The sequence below is a fragment of the Aethalodelphis obliquidens genome, unplaced genomic scaffold, assembly GCF_003676395.1.
Source record: "Aethalodelphis obliquidens isolate GAN/ISIS:26980383/991018 unplaced genomic scaffold, ASM367639v1 scaffold6, whole genome shotgun sequence".
In the NCBI taxonomy this organism is placed as follows: Eukaryota; Metazoa; Chordata; class Mammalia; order Artiodactyla; family Delphinidae; genus Aethalodelphis; species Aethalodelphis obliquidens.
The window spans coordinates 13,985,641-14,001,668 of record NW_020837950.1 but is presented as its reverse complement, the minus strand read 5'-3'; the positions used below and the strand labels follow the sequence as shown (position 1 = coordinate 14,001,668).

Genomic DNA, 16,028 nt, shown 5'->3' with positions numbered 1-16,028 from the left:
TTCTGGAGGTAATTGCAGAGATGCATTGCCTGTCAGCTCATTTTTATCCCTGGTGCCTGTGTGGGTTTTTTCATATACTCCTTCCTTAATTGAGCATGACTCTAGTCACTGGGGATGCAGCAGCGAAGGAGACAGAAGAAGGTTCTGAGTCCCATTGAGCTAACCTGGCAGTGGGGGAGACACATAGTAAACAGAAAATTATCACCAATAGTGATGAGTAATGTGCAAAGAATTTGAAGAAGATGGTGTGATAGAGAGGGGTCTGTAGCTGGAGGGCTCAGAGAAGGCCTCTCTGAGGAGGTGGCGTTAAAGCTGACACTTGAATGACAGGAGATGACATGAAATGACCATGGGACTAAGCATTCCAGGAGGAAGTCATGGCTAGAGCAGAGGTCACCAGTGAGAATATAACCCAGGAACCAAATGAACGCCAGCGCTGCTTGAGTGACATCAACAGGGCAAGTGGTAAGAAATGAGCTTAGAGAAGGAGAGAACATTCAAGGTTAGGAGTGGGGATTTCATTCCAAGTTCCATGAAGAGCTGCTGGAGGATTTTAAACAAGAGAGTGATGTGATCGGATTTATGTTTTTACATAAATCTGGCTGCTCTGTGGAGAATGGATTGACGGAGCCAAGTATGGAAACAGCGAGATAGGGTCCAGGTGAGAGATGAGTTTGGCTTGTACCAGAGGTGCAGAGAAGTAGATTCATTCAGGATTTATTTAGAGATGGATGGAGCAAGAGAACTTATTGATGGGTTGGCTATTGAAGGGTGTATTATAGAAAGGGAAAAATTTGTCACGGATAACTGAGATTTTTGTTTGTTTCATAAATATTAGGACTTCAGCATTCCTTAACCATTCTGGGAAGCTCTTGCATTTGTCATTTTCAAAAATTGATTCTTTGCACAGTTGCATATTTTCCATGGTTAGAGCAGACTATGGCATTCGGCTCTCTAAATTCAAATCCAGGTTCTCCAACTTAGTGGTCACATGACCTCAGGCATGTCTCTTAACCCCTTTATATTTGTTTCCTCTTATTTTAAAAATGGACTGATGATTTTCATAGGGTTTTTGACAGAAGTGACTAAGAAAATACACATAGAAAAACTTAGCACACTACTAGTCTACAGTAAGCACTCAGTAAACGTTAGTAATTAGATATTGCATTTCTGTCTTAGCCTCCTTACTGTGACACATTCAGTAATAAGAGTTATAATATTTTTTAGAAGCAAATTTCTGCTCATTTCATAATTTTTTTCATGTATTATTTGAATACTATTTTTTTAGAATATCTTACCAATAATTGTTGTTTAATATATTCCCAAATTCCACATCTGGTAGTATCTCTTCATTTTTAAAGTGACTTTTTATTATTTGGGTCTTAAAAGTCGGTAGCCTTTTAGAGAGATTGAATATCATCAGCTTTACTTGGAAGATAGTGTTTTCAGCCCTTACAGTGGGGTGAGGGAGGATGGGCACCTGATCCCAAGATTATATAAATCATGTGGAAGCTTAATCTGCTGCTTCCACCAGTGCCGTAATGGCACATGGGCACTGCTCCGGTATACCCTCCTCAACACGGTCCTCCTGCTTTCCCTTTGGACTTAGGTCCATGTTGGATCTATGGGGGGAAAAGACCCTACTTGTTTGGATCACAGGGTAATCTCGAAGACCTTGTATTGAATCTTTGGTTCCCATGTAAACACTGGTTCCTGTCACTCTGTCAAGCTGCCGCTGCATCTCAGACTCTTGGGATTGGTTGTTTGCCTCTCAAAACAGGCTTGAGAACAGTAGGAAAGTAGAGTAGGTCAACACGGCACATGGTTGAGTTTGCACGGACAGATGTGCTTGAGAATAACAAGGACAGTCTTTTAAATTGGTTCCTGAGTTATAAATGTGGTATGCAGATGTTTCATGGTTATGGCTGGGATTGAGGTACATTTAGCAAATGGTCCTTTTCATGAGATAACACATTAACCTAATTTTTTAAGCTCTGATTCTTATCTTTCCGTGAAGTTAGCTGGGCGAGGACCATTCTCTTTGCTGTAAGTATCTTACAGCGTCATCACTGATGTAGAGCACCGTCCAGCACAAGTGGCTGTAGAATCCCTTTCTGTGCAGAACATTCAACATTAAATACGTACATATGTTATGGTTCTCCTGGTTTCGGGTGCTCTGTTTCTTCTCGTATTTTTTAGTGACACGGATAGTTTTTAAATATTTTATTTCGAAGCTTTTACACACTGTGGCCCATGTAAAACGATCCCCTCTCTGATATAACAGGTCCCTAAGCCCAGGGTGGGAGACGCTAATGTTGAACCATTGGCCAGTGGAATCCGCTAGTTTTAGACGATGACTCCTACAATTAGTCGCTCCTGACTATTGTGCTGATTGCACAGATGCTGTACTGAATCTTGTAAAAGTAACATTGTTTCTAAATACTGTAGGGAATGATAGAGTCTGCATGTTTTTGGAAATCAGTAATCGGGGTGTGTGTGTGTGTGTGTTTTGAAATATTTACACCCAGTGGAGCTACACCTGATAGCCTTACAATTTTTCCTTCTGCCTCTTTGAAAGACAATGTGGTTGTAGCTATTTAAGAGCGCCATGTGAGGGTCTACATGGGTATAAAGAATGAGCTGTGAATTCCCAGCTCTGCCAGCACCCACAGAGCTTACCCAGGGCTCCCATTCACCCTGTGTGCATGGTAAACAGCTCCCCTGCTTTGTTAAGAGCAAGTCTTCTCCAGCAGACTAATATCCCATCATTTCACGATGAAGCACCCTAGCTTGATTATATTAATGTTAATGTTTATTTGTAAGCTTTTTTTTTCCAGAAATGTGTACTATGTGGACATAACTCACTTTCTGTTTGTTTGCTTTTCTACCACAGACACGGGAGCAGAAAGACAGGCACTAAGAGAAAACGTGTATCCTAAATTAAGAGAATTCTGCAGAGAAAACTATGGATTAGAATTTCAGGTAATGCTGATATTAATTTCATTTTTATGTCAGCTAAATAACGTTTGTTTCTTGTCACAGTTTGGGTGTTATAAAATATGTTTTAAGCCCCAAAATATTTCATTTCTTTAAGCGTGGGTGAAAAGAAACACTGGAAAATGGAAGTAAAATATTTAGTCATTTTTGATGTTTTGCACTTTTATGCTCTGCTTCTTGGACCCTACCCGGTATTGGCTCATCTTTTTCTTGGAATTATGTTTATTTGCTTTTTTGCTAACCTCCACTAATGTCAAAAAGGGCAGGGTTGCTGAGCACCTGCCTTTAAGCTGGCATCTCTAGAAATGTTTTGCATCAAAAAATTGGGACCAACTCTCTCCCGACTATTTCTTTTTAGCAGCTTGGTCAGTCCTTGCCTTCTGTCCTACCTTTTAGTTTTTATTTGCATTGAAGAATGTCCTTTTTCCCAAGCATTTTGGGAATTTACCATTTACCAAAACAACAAAACAAACAATCAGCCTTTCAAGAAACAGTAACTGTGCATGTCATTGCTAAAATTCATAAACATCCTGGCATTTGTAGACACTATTGATGAGGCCACCTAACAGAAAAGTACTAGAAGACATTGGGCATATCTTAGACATCCAAAAAAAATTTTTAAGTGAATGGCTCCCGCAACTATAGATAGCGTTATTTAGTCAGAATTCATCACCTTCATTTGCAATGGACATCTTAACTGAACAGTGCTATCCTAACTACATGTTTACATTGTTAAGTAAGGACTGTGGACTAGAGGTTTGTGGTGTAAGAGTACAAAATGTGTCATTGTTTTTTTTTTTTACTCTTTGGGTTGGGAGAGAGTTTGGGTTTTTTTTTTTAATTTTTGAATTTTATTTTATTTTTTTGTACAGCAGGTTCTTATTAGTTATCCATTTTATACATATTAGTGTATATATGTCAATCCCAATCTCCCAATTCATCACACCACCACCCCGCCCCGCCCCCGCCGAAAATGTGTCATTGTTAATGGAAGAAAATTTCACCCCTCATTTGTTTCCGTCTGAATACAGTTGACCCTCAAACAATGCAGGGGTTAGGGGTGCTGACCCTCTGCGTAGTTGAAAATACACGTATAACTTTACAGTCAGCCCTCTGTATCCACGGTCCCTCCATATCCGAGGATTCAACCAACCATGGATCATTTCATACTGTAGTATTTACTACTGAAAAAATCCACACGAGTGGATCCACACGGTTCAAACCTGTGTTATTCAAGGGTTGACTGTAAATATTTTGTCTTGATATACTTCCTAGTGCCTTCTAATAGGATGTATAAAATAAGAGTTTCAAAATGGCTTTGATCTCAATGCATAGTGTCTGTTAGCAGCAAGCCATTGTGACACACATATTGAATAGTTACTCATAAGTCACTGTTTACTTGAAAAATCATCAACCTAAATTCCTTGTTGTGAAGTCAGCACCACCTTCTCTGAGGAATCTCGTTCTACTGATAACAAAGTCTCAACTGTTAAAAATTCTGATATGTCAAGATTCCCAAAGACTTAGACATTCCTTGGGGACTCAGTTACCGTAAAGAAATGTATCCAAGCCTATTAATCCCATCTTTGAGTTTATTGGGGTTTGCATCACTTTTGTCAGTAGAAGAAGGCTGAGCTACAGAACAGCCTCCATAAAACATGGAATTGATTAGGATTAGCTGAGGGGGAAAAAGGAAAAATATATTTTCTAAATTTTAAGTAGGTACAGGAGAAAACAGATAAAGCCAAAGGAAAACTGTAGAAGGCAAGCTGCATAGAAGAAATTGATGGCAAGGATCATTCCAGGCAGGTGTATTGAATCAGTCAGTGAGATACTGGACAGCAGAGTTAACAGCACTGGGTAAAGCATGACATGGAATTGAGCCCCAGCTCTTGACTGTGAGTGACTTAACCCACCTGCTGGTCCTTTAGTGTCTAAAATGGGGGAGGTGACAGCTTACACATCTGAGATTGTGTTTAGAATACAATATGCAAGGTTGCACTTGCTTCCCACCTTCCAAAGTAGGTTGGTTATAGAGCTCCCTGAGGCTGTGCTTACTGGAGAGATGGTCCTCTTTTCTCAGCTGCAGCAAAATGTGCCAGAAGCTTCACAAAAAAACGAATTTAGCTGTACAGTGTTCTGGATTGCATCTTTGTACATTGGACTCAAGAGAAACACATTTCCTAGAGCTACTCAAACATACCAGTCTATTTCCTGCTTTCTTGCCTTTGCTATTCTTACCACCTACAATGCTTTTCCATCTGCTTCTTCCCCTGCTTCACCTCCTAAGTCCTGCTCATTCCTAGGACTCTTCCTGTCTGATCTTAAGTCATGCCCCTCTTCTCCTTGCCCACTTCTCTGCAGCTGTGTGTCCTCCAATTGGTCCCTTGAACACTTCAAGCCCATTCCATTTCAGGAATTTTCCCTGGCTGTCTCTCTATAGGAATGCTCACCCCCTCATCTTTTCATGGGTGCTTACTCACTGTCCTTCAAGTCTCCTCTGAAATGTCACTTCCTAGAGTTGCTTCCCTCATGACCCAATCTAAAGTAACCCCCTAGGTGTGCTGTCTTTTACATCATCCTATTTTAGTTATTTGCATAGCATGTGTCAGTGTTGGATATTTTTCTTGTTTACTCATGCATTGGATTGTTTCTTGTCTTTCTTCCAAGATTGTAAGTTCCACGGGAACAGGGACTTGTCTGCCTTTATGACAGCTACATCCTAGAATAGTGCCTGGCACGTAGTAAAACTCCATAAGAATGTTGAATGAATGAAGTCTCAGCCCAAAGATTACTTAAAGAATTGTTCTCTGATCCCCTCATTCCTCCCAGGTTGTACCACATACCCTGCTCCCCTAAAGTCCTGTGCATAACCCCCAATCATTGATCCAGTTCATTTAAGAAGTGTTTATTGACCATTGACAACATGCCAGTTGACATTCCACGTGCTGGAAATACAGCGGAAAAAACCATCACACCCTCTTCTCGTGAAGCCTCCAAAATTGTTGAAAGGCAGACAATAAACGGTAAATTCCAGTGGTAATAGATGCATTTTACTGAGTAAATGCTTTTAAGAAAAGTAAAACACGATGAAGGGAGGTAGGGAATGCCAGGTAGTCGGAGAAGGACTGAGTAATAAGACAGGCTTTGAGCAGAGATCTGCAGAGGTGATGGAGCAAATCATGCAGATGTTTTGGGAGGAGAATTCCAGACAGAGGCAACCAGGAAAAGGGTCTGGGGTGGGAAAGTGTTTAGAATATTCTAGGCACAGTAAAGAAGCCAAGTGGGAATGGAGCAGAATGGAGTAATGAGTAAGATAAATGATGGTAGGAGATGACATCAAAGGAAGATCATACCTTATGGACTGAGAGTAAGGACTCAGAATGTTCTTGAGTAAGAAGCGAAAGAGTGACGGGATTTATGTTTAAGAGGTTCGCGCAAGCTTTGTGAGGGGACTGGAGTGGGGGTGGGGAGAGATGGCAGAAGCAGTAAGGCAGCGCAAGTAAGAAATGATCGTGGTGCAGACTAGAATGAGCAGCAAAGATAAGGAGATATCTGACTAGGTACGTTTTTCATCACCTGTCTATAAGTCTAAAAATTCTCAGGACTGGAACTGTCTTATTCAGCTTATCCCAGTGATTGGCCTACTATGTGCCAGGTACTTGACTATTTAGTTAAATCTCTATTGAACTAAGTTGATAGACTGAAGAGTTACACTTCAAGCAAGGCCATGTATTTTTTTCTCTATGCTTGTTTGGCAGACTGTTTTCTAGTATTTCCTTTATTTTTTCATTTAAACTAAGAGTTTTAATGAAAATGCACCAGCCTTTCTGATTTATATGAACTTCAACTAATTCCATGTATAATATACATAGTTGACTGCTTGGAGATGGGAACATTAAATGGAAAGAATGTCAAGCCTACTCAGAGCAGAAAACACACATGGCTCAGAGAAAGACAACGGGTTTAAATAAGATGTTATTTGATTTGCCAGTGTTCAGTGAGTGCCCTTGACTATGGAGAAGAGGATCAAAAGGAAGAACAGGGGAATAAATTGGGAAAAATAAAGACAGATTGGGGTAAAAGCAGGTGGTGCAGGACCCAATAAATAAAGGGCTTGTAATTATCTGCAAGCCCTGCTTTCAGATGTTTCCTCTCCATTCTTATTGCTGAGACCCTGATCTAACCTTAATTGGTTCAAAAAATTAGATGAAGGGACTTCCCTGGTGGTGCAGTAGTTAAGAATCTACCTGCCAATGCAGGGAACACAGGTTCAAGCCCTGGTCCGGGAAGATCCCACATGCCACAGAGCAACTAAGCCCATGTGCCACAACTACTGAGCCTGAGCTCTAGAGCCCACGTGCCACAACTACTGAGCCTGTGTGCCACAACTACTGAGCCCGTATGCCACAACTACTGAGCCCGTGTGCCACAACTACTGAAGCCCGCACACCTAAAGCCCATGCTCCCTAGCAAGAGAAGCTACCGCAATGAGAAGCCTGCACACTGCAACAAAGAGTAGCCCCCACTCACCGCAACTAGAGAAAGCCCATGCAGAGCAACGAAAACCCAAGGCAGCCAAAAATAAATAAAATTTTTTAAAGCTTTAAAAAAAAAAGATGAACAAAGAGGATCTTAACTGATCTTGTTCTGTGCTTACCCACAGTAGGTTGCAAGTCCTGGAGGAAGAGACTAGTCCTCACTTAATTTTTTTTTTAATTTATTTTATTTTTGGCTGCATTGGGTCTTCGGTGCTGTGCGCGGGCTTTCTCTAGTTGCGGCGAACAGGGGCCACTATTCGTTGCGGTGCGTGGGCTTCTCATCACGGTGGCTTGCCTTGTTGTGGAGCACAGGCTGTAGAGTGCAGGCTCAGCAGTTGTGGCACACGGGCCCAGTTGCTCCACGGCACGCGGGATCCTCCCAGACCAGGGCTCGAACCCATGTCCCCTGCATTGGCAGGTGGATTCTTAGCCACTGTGCCACCAGGGAAGCCGCCCCTCGCTTATTTTTAAGTCTCTGGGGCCTGGAAGAGGGCTTGACATTTACTGGGTTTAGTAAAAGTAGCAAGCAGAGCTGCCTACACCATCATCCTACTTGAGTTCTTCTATACATCACCAGAGTAACCTTACTTAAATGTCAGGTTGTCATTTCCTTTGCTTAAAACCTTATAATGGCTCCCTGCTGCCTATGGGGTCCCTCTTTAATGTGATCCCAGCTGTTTCCCCAGCTTCATCTGCCATTTTTCCCAACATAAACACTCCATGCCAGTTTGGCCATCCTCAGCCTATCCTTGGAGCACGTCTTGCTGATCACTCATTCTTGACTTGAAAATCTCATTCACTGTACCTATTGCGCTTCTCCCCTCTTATCAGAAATACCCTTTCTCCTCTACCACCTACCCTTCAAACTCCAGCCCAAGTTCTTGCTTTCTAAGAAGTCTTTTCTGACTCCCAACTATTCCCCCTCTACTCCCTGAACCCTTATAATCTGCCCCACCCTGCCCCCACAGGTACCCTGAGCAGTAGAAGACCTGATTGGGGCAGGGACTTCTAACGGGGGTACTTGATTGATCTGGGCACTTAGCCACTGCTCCATTTTGAAAACAGTTTCATTTCAGTCCAGCCACTCAACTTAGTTTCGTTCCTTAAGAATACCTTCTGATAGCAAACATTTTTAGTGGGCATCTAGTATTCCTCTCACATCACTTAGTCACCAAAGTAAATAACCCTGTTCCTTTTTCTTCACCTTTAACATCCAATAAATCCCAAAGACCTGTGGATTCTACCTCCTAAATATTTCTCCAGTGTATCCCCGCTGTTCAAGTCTCTATTACTGTCATCTTGACTATTGCAGTAGATATGCTGTGGGCCTGTTTACCTTCATCTCGTCCTTCTCCTCCCCAGCCTCAACGCTTCCAGCCACCTGGACCACCTTGTCCACCCTCCACCATATTTCTGCAGTGGTATCTCTGAAATACATATCTGACTCTTTCATCCACAAGATACATTCTGCATGTCTTAGCCTGGCATACGAGTTTCTCTTTTCCACCCCTATCCACTGAGGTCTTGTCTGTCCCCTCCCACACAGGTAGCCTGTTTTAGCTTTTCTAATCTGCGTTCAGTTCCCCAAACAAGTTCTTTTTTTCCCCTGAGTCTTCAGACCCACTGTGCCCTCTGTTCGGGTTGCCCTTAAATTGTCCCCCATGCCAATGACTAGAAAATTTTCTACTCATCCTTTAAGAAACAGTGAATTTCCTTCTTCAGGATTCCATAGTGCTTTATTTCTAGTCTTTAATAGCATCTGTCATATTGTTTTAATTACTTTTAAAATGCCTTTCCCCCTAACTGGAAGCTCATCAAAGTCAGAAGTCATATTATTTATATCTTTTTATCACCAGTCCTTTTTAGAGTACCTGGTTCATATTATATACATAATAAATGTTGATTAAAGTGAATTTATTAAATGAATAAGACCCAGAATCTGAGAGCCTAGACCACTGCTGTGCAAAAGAAGTATAATGGGAATCACAGATGCAAGCCACAAATGCAATTAGATTTTCTAACTACGTTTTGAAAAGTAAAAGGAAGCAGAAAAAAAAAATTTAAGAACATATTTAAGCCATTTTATATCCAAAATATCATTTCAACACATAGTCAATATAAAAATTATTAGTTATTTTATATTTTTTTTTTATATGAAGTCTTCAAAGTCCAGTGTATATTTTATACTCACAACACATCCCAGTTCAGACTGGCCACATTTTGGGTGCTCAATAGTCAAATGCTCCCATGCTGGACTGTGAAGTTCTAGATGGGAGTGGTCAGGGTGAGGCCATTCTAACAGGGATGAGAACCTGACTGCCCAGTAACAGGTGTCCTGATGCAAGTGATGGAGAGACTTAATTAGAGGAGCTTCCAGAGTGAATGGAAATTCATTTGTACATGTTAAAAAAAAATCCAGATAATGATTAAGAAAATAATTTTTCACTAGTCAAATTAGTAACTTTTCCTTTTATTTGATCACTTTTGGACATTGCATTAGTAGGGTGTGTCAACTAAAAAGAAAAAAAAACCACACACACACACAGTGTAGAATCTATGAGTCAAGTTTTTTGGTGTCTTACTGAGTACTATAGCCTGGGAGACAGCCTTGCAGAGAGCTCTGAGAAACTGTTCTGAGAGTTAAGGGAGAGGTCAGTACACATGTGATTTTGGCAAAAGGGGAATGTGCAACAGAGCACACATCTCGGTAGAAGGTTGCTACTAGTCACAAGGAACTGGTATGTTAGTTAATGGTTTTAGTGCTTTTCTAAGTATGGGAAGATGCAAGAATCCAGGTTCATAAATATTTTCTCCTGAAAATATCTAACTATCTGAAGGCCTGTTCTGCCCAGTTTCCCAGAGCACGGAGTGCATCCTTCCTGATCTCGGCCCTGAACTCCTTTCAGGGTAATGTTGAAGGTCATACTGCAATATGGCTGCAGTGGCTAGTGACTTAATTCTTGTAGAGCCAGATGGTGAGCAACGTTCTTTACTTGGCAGGTGCATAATATGAAGTAGTTAATGCAGTGTTCAAAAGCACTGTGGGGGCTTCCCTGGTGGTGCAGTGGTTGAGAGTCCGCCTGCCGATGCAGGGGACACGGGTTCGTGCCCCGGTCCGGGAGGATCCCGCATGCCGCGGAGCGGCTGGGCCCGTGAGCCATGGCCGCTGAGCCTGTGCGTCTGCAGCCTGTGCTCCGCAACGGGAGAGGCCACAACAGTGAGAGGCCTGCGTACCGCAAAAAAAAAAAAAAAAAAAAAAAATCACTGTGGAATTGGGGCTGAGTAACGATATGAGGCAGTAGACTAAAGCTTATGGTCAAGCAGTTCATTTACCTGCTGTCTGAAGACTTAAACTTTATTTGAAATCAAAAGAGGAAGGTGATGGAAACCTTATTTCCCAATATTAGATGAACAGTCCTTGCCTTGATGGGTGCCATTTGTTACCTTTTGCAGCTTTGCTAAAGATAGCTTTTTAAAAAATTCCCCCATAAGCCCTTGCAATTAAATATAACAACTTGGTCTCAAAGCAGGAACTCCTATGCCGACCCAGCCCTTTTCCTTCTCTCTGGCAGGCAAGTGTTGAGTCCCTAGTTGTGTAGGGAAGTGTGAGTGAAACCTGCAGCTGCAGCCAGCAGGAAGATCTTGCCAAACCTGCTCTCTGCCTCACAATGCCATTGTGGTGCCACCTGAAGGCACCAGAGAGGAAGATGCTCATCCTTGGTGAAGGTATCTCTGGAGGCCCCTTTGGTCTAGAATTTGTCCTTCTCTTCTTTGCTTGACATTCCATCTCTTCATGTTTCCTTTGGCAGCACAGGTCCAGACCTGTCCACCTGTTTTTTTCATCCCTAGACCCCCAAGTAGGTGTCATCTTCTGAAGCTGGTGCCTGTGCGTGAGTGAGCCCCATATCAGCATCTCCAGCCCTCACCAGAGTTACATGAAGATAGTTGTTTTTGGAATGTTAAAATATCTAAAATGGAACCCATCCTTCTTCCTTTTCCCAATTTCTCAGTTGCTACTATTCCCCAGTCTTCCAGACTTTAAAACTGTGGCTCATAGTTCATTCTTCATCCTTTACAACCTAGATCCAAATTGCACTGTTCCCCGTTGATTCACCTGCCACAGTGCTTCCTGGAAATTGGCCTGGTATTCCAGTTTCACAAGGCTCTGTCTTTACTCAGGCTTCTGTTTCTTTCTTTTTTTTTTTTTTTTTAATATCTTTATTGGAGTATAATTGCTTTACAATGATGTGTTAGCTTCTGCTTTATAACAAACTGAACCAGCCATACATATACATACGTTCCCATATCTCCTCCCTCTTGCATCTCCCTCCCTCCGACCCTCCCTATCCCACCCCACTAGGTGGTCACAAAGCACCGAGCCTATCTCCCTGTGCCATGCGGCTGCTTCCCACTAGCTATCCACTCCACGTTTGGTAGTGCACTTATGTCCATGACACTCCCTCACCTCGTCACAGCCTACACCTCCCCCTCTCCAGATCCTCAAGTCCACTCTCTAGTAGGTATATGTCTTTATTCCCGTCTTACCCCTAGGTTCTTCATGACATTTTTTTTTCTTAAACTCCATATATATGTGTTAGCATACGGTATTTGTCTTTCTCTTTCTGACTTACTTCGCTCTGTATGACAGACTCTAGGTCCATCCACCTCACTACAGATAACTCAATTTCATTTCTTTTTATGGCTGAGTAATATTCCATTGTATATATGTGCCACATCTTCTTTATCCATTCATGTTGATGGACACTTAGGTTGCTTCCATGTCCTGGCTATTGTAAATAGAGCTGCAATGAACATTTTGGTACATGACTCTTTTTGAATTATGGTTTTCTCAGGGTATATGCCCAGTAGTGTGATTGTGGGGTCATATGGTAGTTCTATTTGTAGTTTTTTAAGGAATCTCCATACTGTTCTCCATAGTGGCTGTACCAATTCACATTCCCACCAGCAGTGCAAGAGTGTTCCCTTTTCTCCACACCCTCTCCAGCATTTATTGTTTCTAGATTTTTTGATGATGGCCATTCTGACTGGTGTGAGATGATATCTCATTGTAGTTTTGATTAGCATTTCTCTAATGATTAATGATGTTGAGCATTCTTTCATGTGATTGTTGGCAATCTGTATATCTTCTTTGGAGAAATGTCTATTTAAGTCTTCTGCCCATTTTTGGATTGGGTTGTTCGTTTTTTTGTTATTGAGCTACATGAGCTGCTTGTAAATTTTGGAGATTAATCCTTTGTCAGTTGCTTCATTTGCAAATATTTTCTCCCATTCTGAGGGTTGTCTTTTGGTCTTCTTTATGGTTTCCTTTGCTGTGCAAAAACTTTTAAGTTTCATTGGGTCCCATTTGTATTTGTTTTTATTTCCATTTCTCTAGGAGGTGGGTCAAAAAGGATCTTGCTATGACTTATGTCATAGAGTGTTCTGCCTATGTTTTCCTCTAAGAGTTTGATAGTTTCTGGCCTTATATTTAGGTCTTTAATCCATTTTGAGCTTATTTTTGTGTATGGTATTAGGGAGTGATCTACTCTCATACTTTTACATGTACCTGTCCAGTTTTCCCAGCACCACTTATTGAAGAGGCTGTCCTTTCTCCACTGTACATTCCTACCACCTTTATCAAAGATAACGTGACCATATGTGCATGGGTTCATCTCTGGGCTTTCTATCCTGTACCATTGATCTATATTTCTGTTTTTGTGCCAGTACCATACTGTCTTGATTACTGTAGCTTTGGAGTATAGTCTGAAGTCAGGGAGCCTGATTCCTCCAGCTCCATTTTTCATTCTCAAGATTTCTTTGGCCATTCGGGGTCTTTTGTGTTTCCAAAAAATTGTGAAATTTTTTGTTCTAGTTCTGTGAAAAATGCCAGTGGTAGTTTGATAGGGATTGCATTGAATCTATAGATTGCTTTGGGTAGTAGAGTCATCTTCACAATGTTGATTCTTCCAATCCAAGAACATGGTATATCTCTCCATCTATTTGTATCATCTTTAATTTCTTTCATCAGTGTCTTATAATTTTCTGCATACAGGTCTTTTGTCTCCTTAGGTAGGTTTATTCCTAGATATTTTATTCTTTTTGTTGCAATGGTAAATGGGAGTGTTTTCTTGATTTCACTTTCAGATTTTTCATCATTAGTGTATAGGAATGCCAGAGATTTCTGAGCATTAATTTTGTATCCTGCTACTTTACCAAATTCATTGATTAGCTCTAGTGGTTTTCTGGTAGCATTTTTAGGATTCTCTATGTATAGTATCATGTCATCTGCAAACAGTGACAGCTTTACTTCTTCTTTTCTGATTTGGATTCCTTTTATTTCCTTTTCTTCTCTGATTGCTGTGGCTAAAACTTCCAAAACTATGTTGAATAAGAGTGGTGAGAGTGGGTGGCCTTGTCTTGTTCCTGATCTTAGTGGAAATGCTTTCGGTTTTTCACCATTGAGGACAATGTTGGCTGTGGGTTTGTCATATATGGCCTTTCTTACGTTGAGGAAAGTTCCCTCCATGCCTACTTTCTGCAGGGTTTTTATCATAAATGGATGTTGAATTTTGTCAAAAGCTTTCTCTGCCTCTATTGAGATGATCATATGGTTTTTCTCCTTCAATTTGTTAATAAGGTGTATCACGTTGATTGATTTGCATATATTGAAGAATCCTTGTATTCTTGGAATAAACCCCACTTGATCATGGTGTATGATCCTTTTCATGTACTGTTGGATTCTGTTTGCTAGTATTTTGTTGAGGATTTTTGCATCTATGTTCATCAGTGATATTGGCCTGTTGTTTTCTTTCTTTGTGACATCTTTGTCTGGTTTTGGTATCAGGGTGATGGTGGCTTCGTAGAATGAGTTTGGGAGTGTTCCTCCCTCTGCTATATTTTGGAAGAGTTTGAGAAGGATAGGAGTTAGCTCTTCTCTAAATGTTTGATAGAATTCGCCTGTGAAGCCATCTGGTCCTGGGCTTTTGTTTGTTGGAAGATTTTTAATCACAGTTTCAATATCAGTGCTTGTGATTGGTCTGTTCATATTTTCTATTTCTTCCTGGTTCAGTCTTGGCAGGTTGTGCATTTCTAAGAATTTGTCCATTTCTTCCAGGTTGCCCATTTTATTGGCATAGAGTTGCTTGTAGTAATCTCTCATGATCTTTTTGTATTTCTTCAGTGTCAGTTGTTACTTCTCCTTTTTCATTTCTAATTCTATTGATTTGAGTCTTCTCCCTTTTATCTTGATGAGTCTGGCTAATGGTTTATCAATTTTGTTTACCTTCTCAAAAAACCAGCTTTTAGTTTTATTGATCTTTGCTATCATTTCCTTCATTTCTTTTTCATTTATCTCTGATCTGATCTTTATGAATTCTTTCCTTCTGCTAACTTTGGGGTTTTTTTGTTGTTCTTTCTCTAATTGCTTTAGGTGCAAGGTTAGGTTGTTTATTTGAGATGTTTCCTGTTTCTTAAGGTAGGATTGTATTGCTATAAACTTCCCTCTTAGAACTGCTTTTGCTGCATACCATAGGTTTGGGGTCGTTGTGTCTCCATTGTCATTTGTTTCTAGGTATTTTTTGATTTCCTCTTTGATTTCTTCAGTGATCACTTTGTTATTAAGTAGTGTATTGTTTAGCCTCCATGTGTTTGTATTTTTTACAGATCTTTTCCTGTAATTGATATCTAGTCTCATAGCGTTGTGGTTGGAAAAGATAGTTGATACATTTTCAATTTTCTTAAATTTACCAAGACTTGATTTGTGACCCAAGATATGATCTATCCTGGAGAATGTTCCATGAGCACTTGAGAAAAATGTGTATGCTGTTGTCTTTGGGTGGAGTGTCCTATAAATATCAATTAAGTCCATCTTGTTTAATGTATCATTTAAAGCTTGGGTTTCCTTATTTATTTTCATTTTGGATGATCTGTCCATTCGTGAAAGTGGGTTGTTAAAGTCCCCTACTATGAATGTGTTCCTGTCAATTTCCCCTTTTATGGCTGTTAGCATTTGCTTTATGTATTGAGGTGCTCCTATGTTGGGTGCATAAATATTTACAATTGTTATATCTTCTTCTTGGATTGATCCGTTGATCATTATGTAGTGTCCTTCTTTGTCTCTTCTAATAGTCTTTATTTTAAAGTCTATTTTGTCTGATATGAGAATTGCTACTCCAGCTTGCTTTTGATTTCCATTTGCATGGAATATCTTTTTCCATCCCCTCACTTTCAGTCTGTATGTGTCCCTAGGTCTGAAGTGGGTCTGTTGTAGACAGCATATATATGGGTCTTGTTTTTGTATCCATTCAGCCAGTCTGTGTCTTTTGGTGGGAGCATTTAATCCATTTACATTTAAGGTAGTTATCGATATGTATGTTCCTATTCCCATTTTCTTAATTGTTTTGGGTTTGTTATTGTAGGTCTTTTCCTTCTCTTGTGTTTCTTGCCTAGAGAAGTTCCTTTAGCATTTGTTATAAAGCTGATTTGGTGGTG

At 40.6% G+C, this 16,028-nt stretch overlaps 1 protein-coding gene across 1 annotated transcript in view; it reads left to right on the top strand.

Moving 5' to 3' along the window:
• Positions 1-16,028, top strand: part of NWD2 (NACHT and WD repeat domain containing 2) — a 203,707-nt gene that overhangs the window by 73,974 nt on the left and 113,705 nt on the right. The window contains exon 2 of the mRNA XM_027103189.1: positions 2,894-2,982. Within this exon, the coding sequence (XP_026958990.1) occupies positions 2,894-2,982 (89 nt within the window). The remainder of the gene's footprint in view (positions 1-2,893; positions 2,983-16,028) is intronic.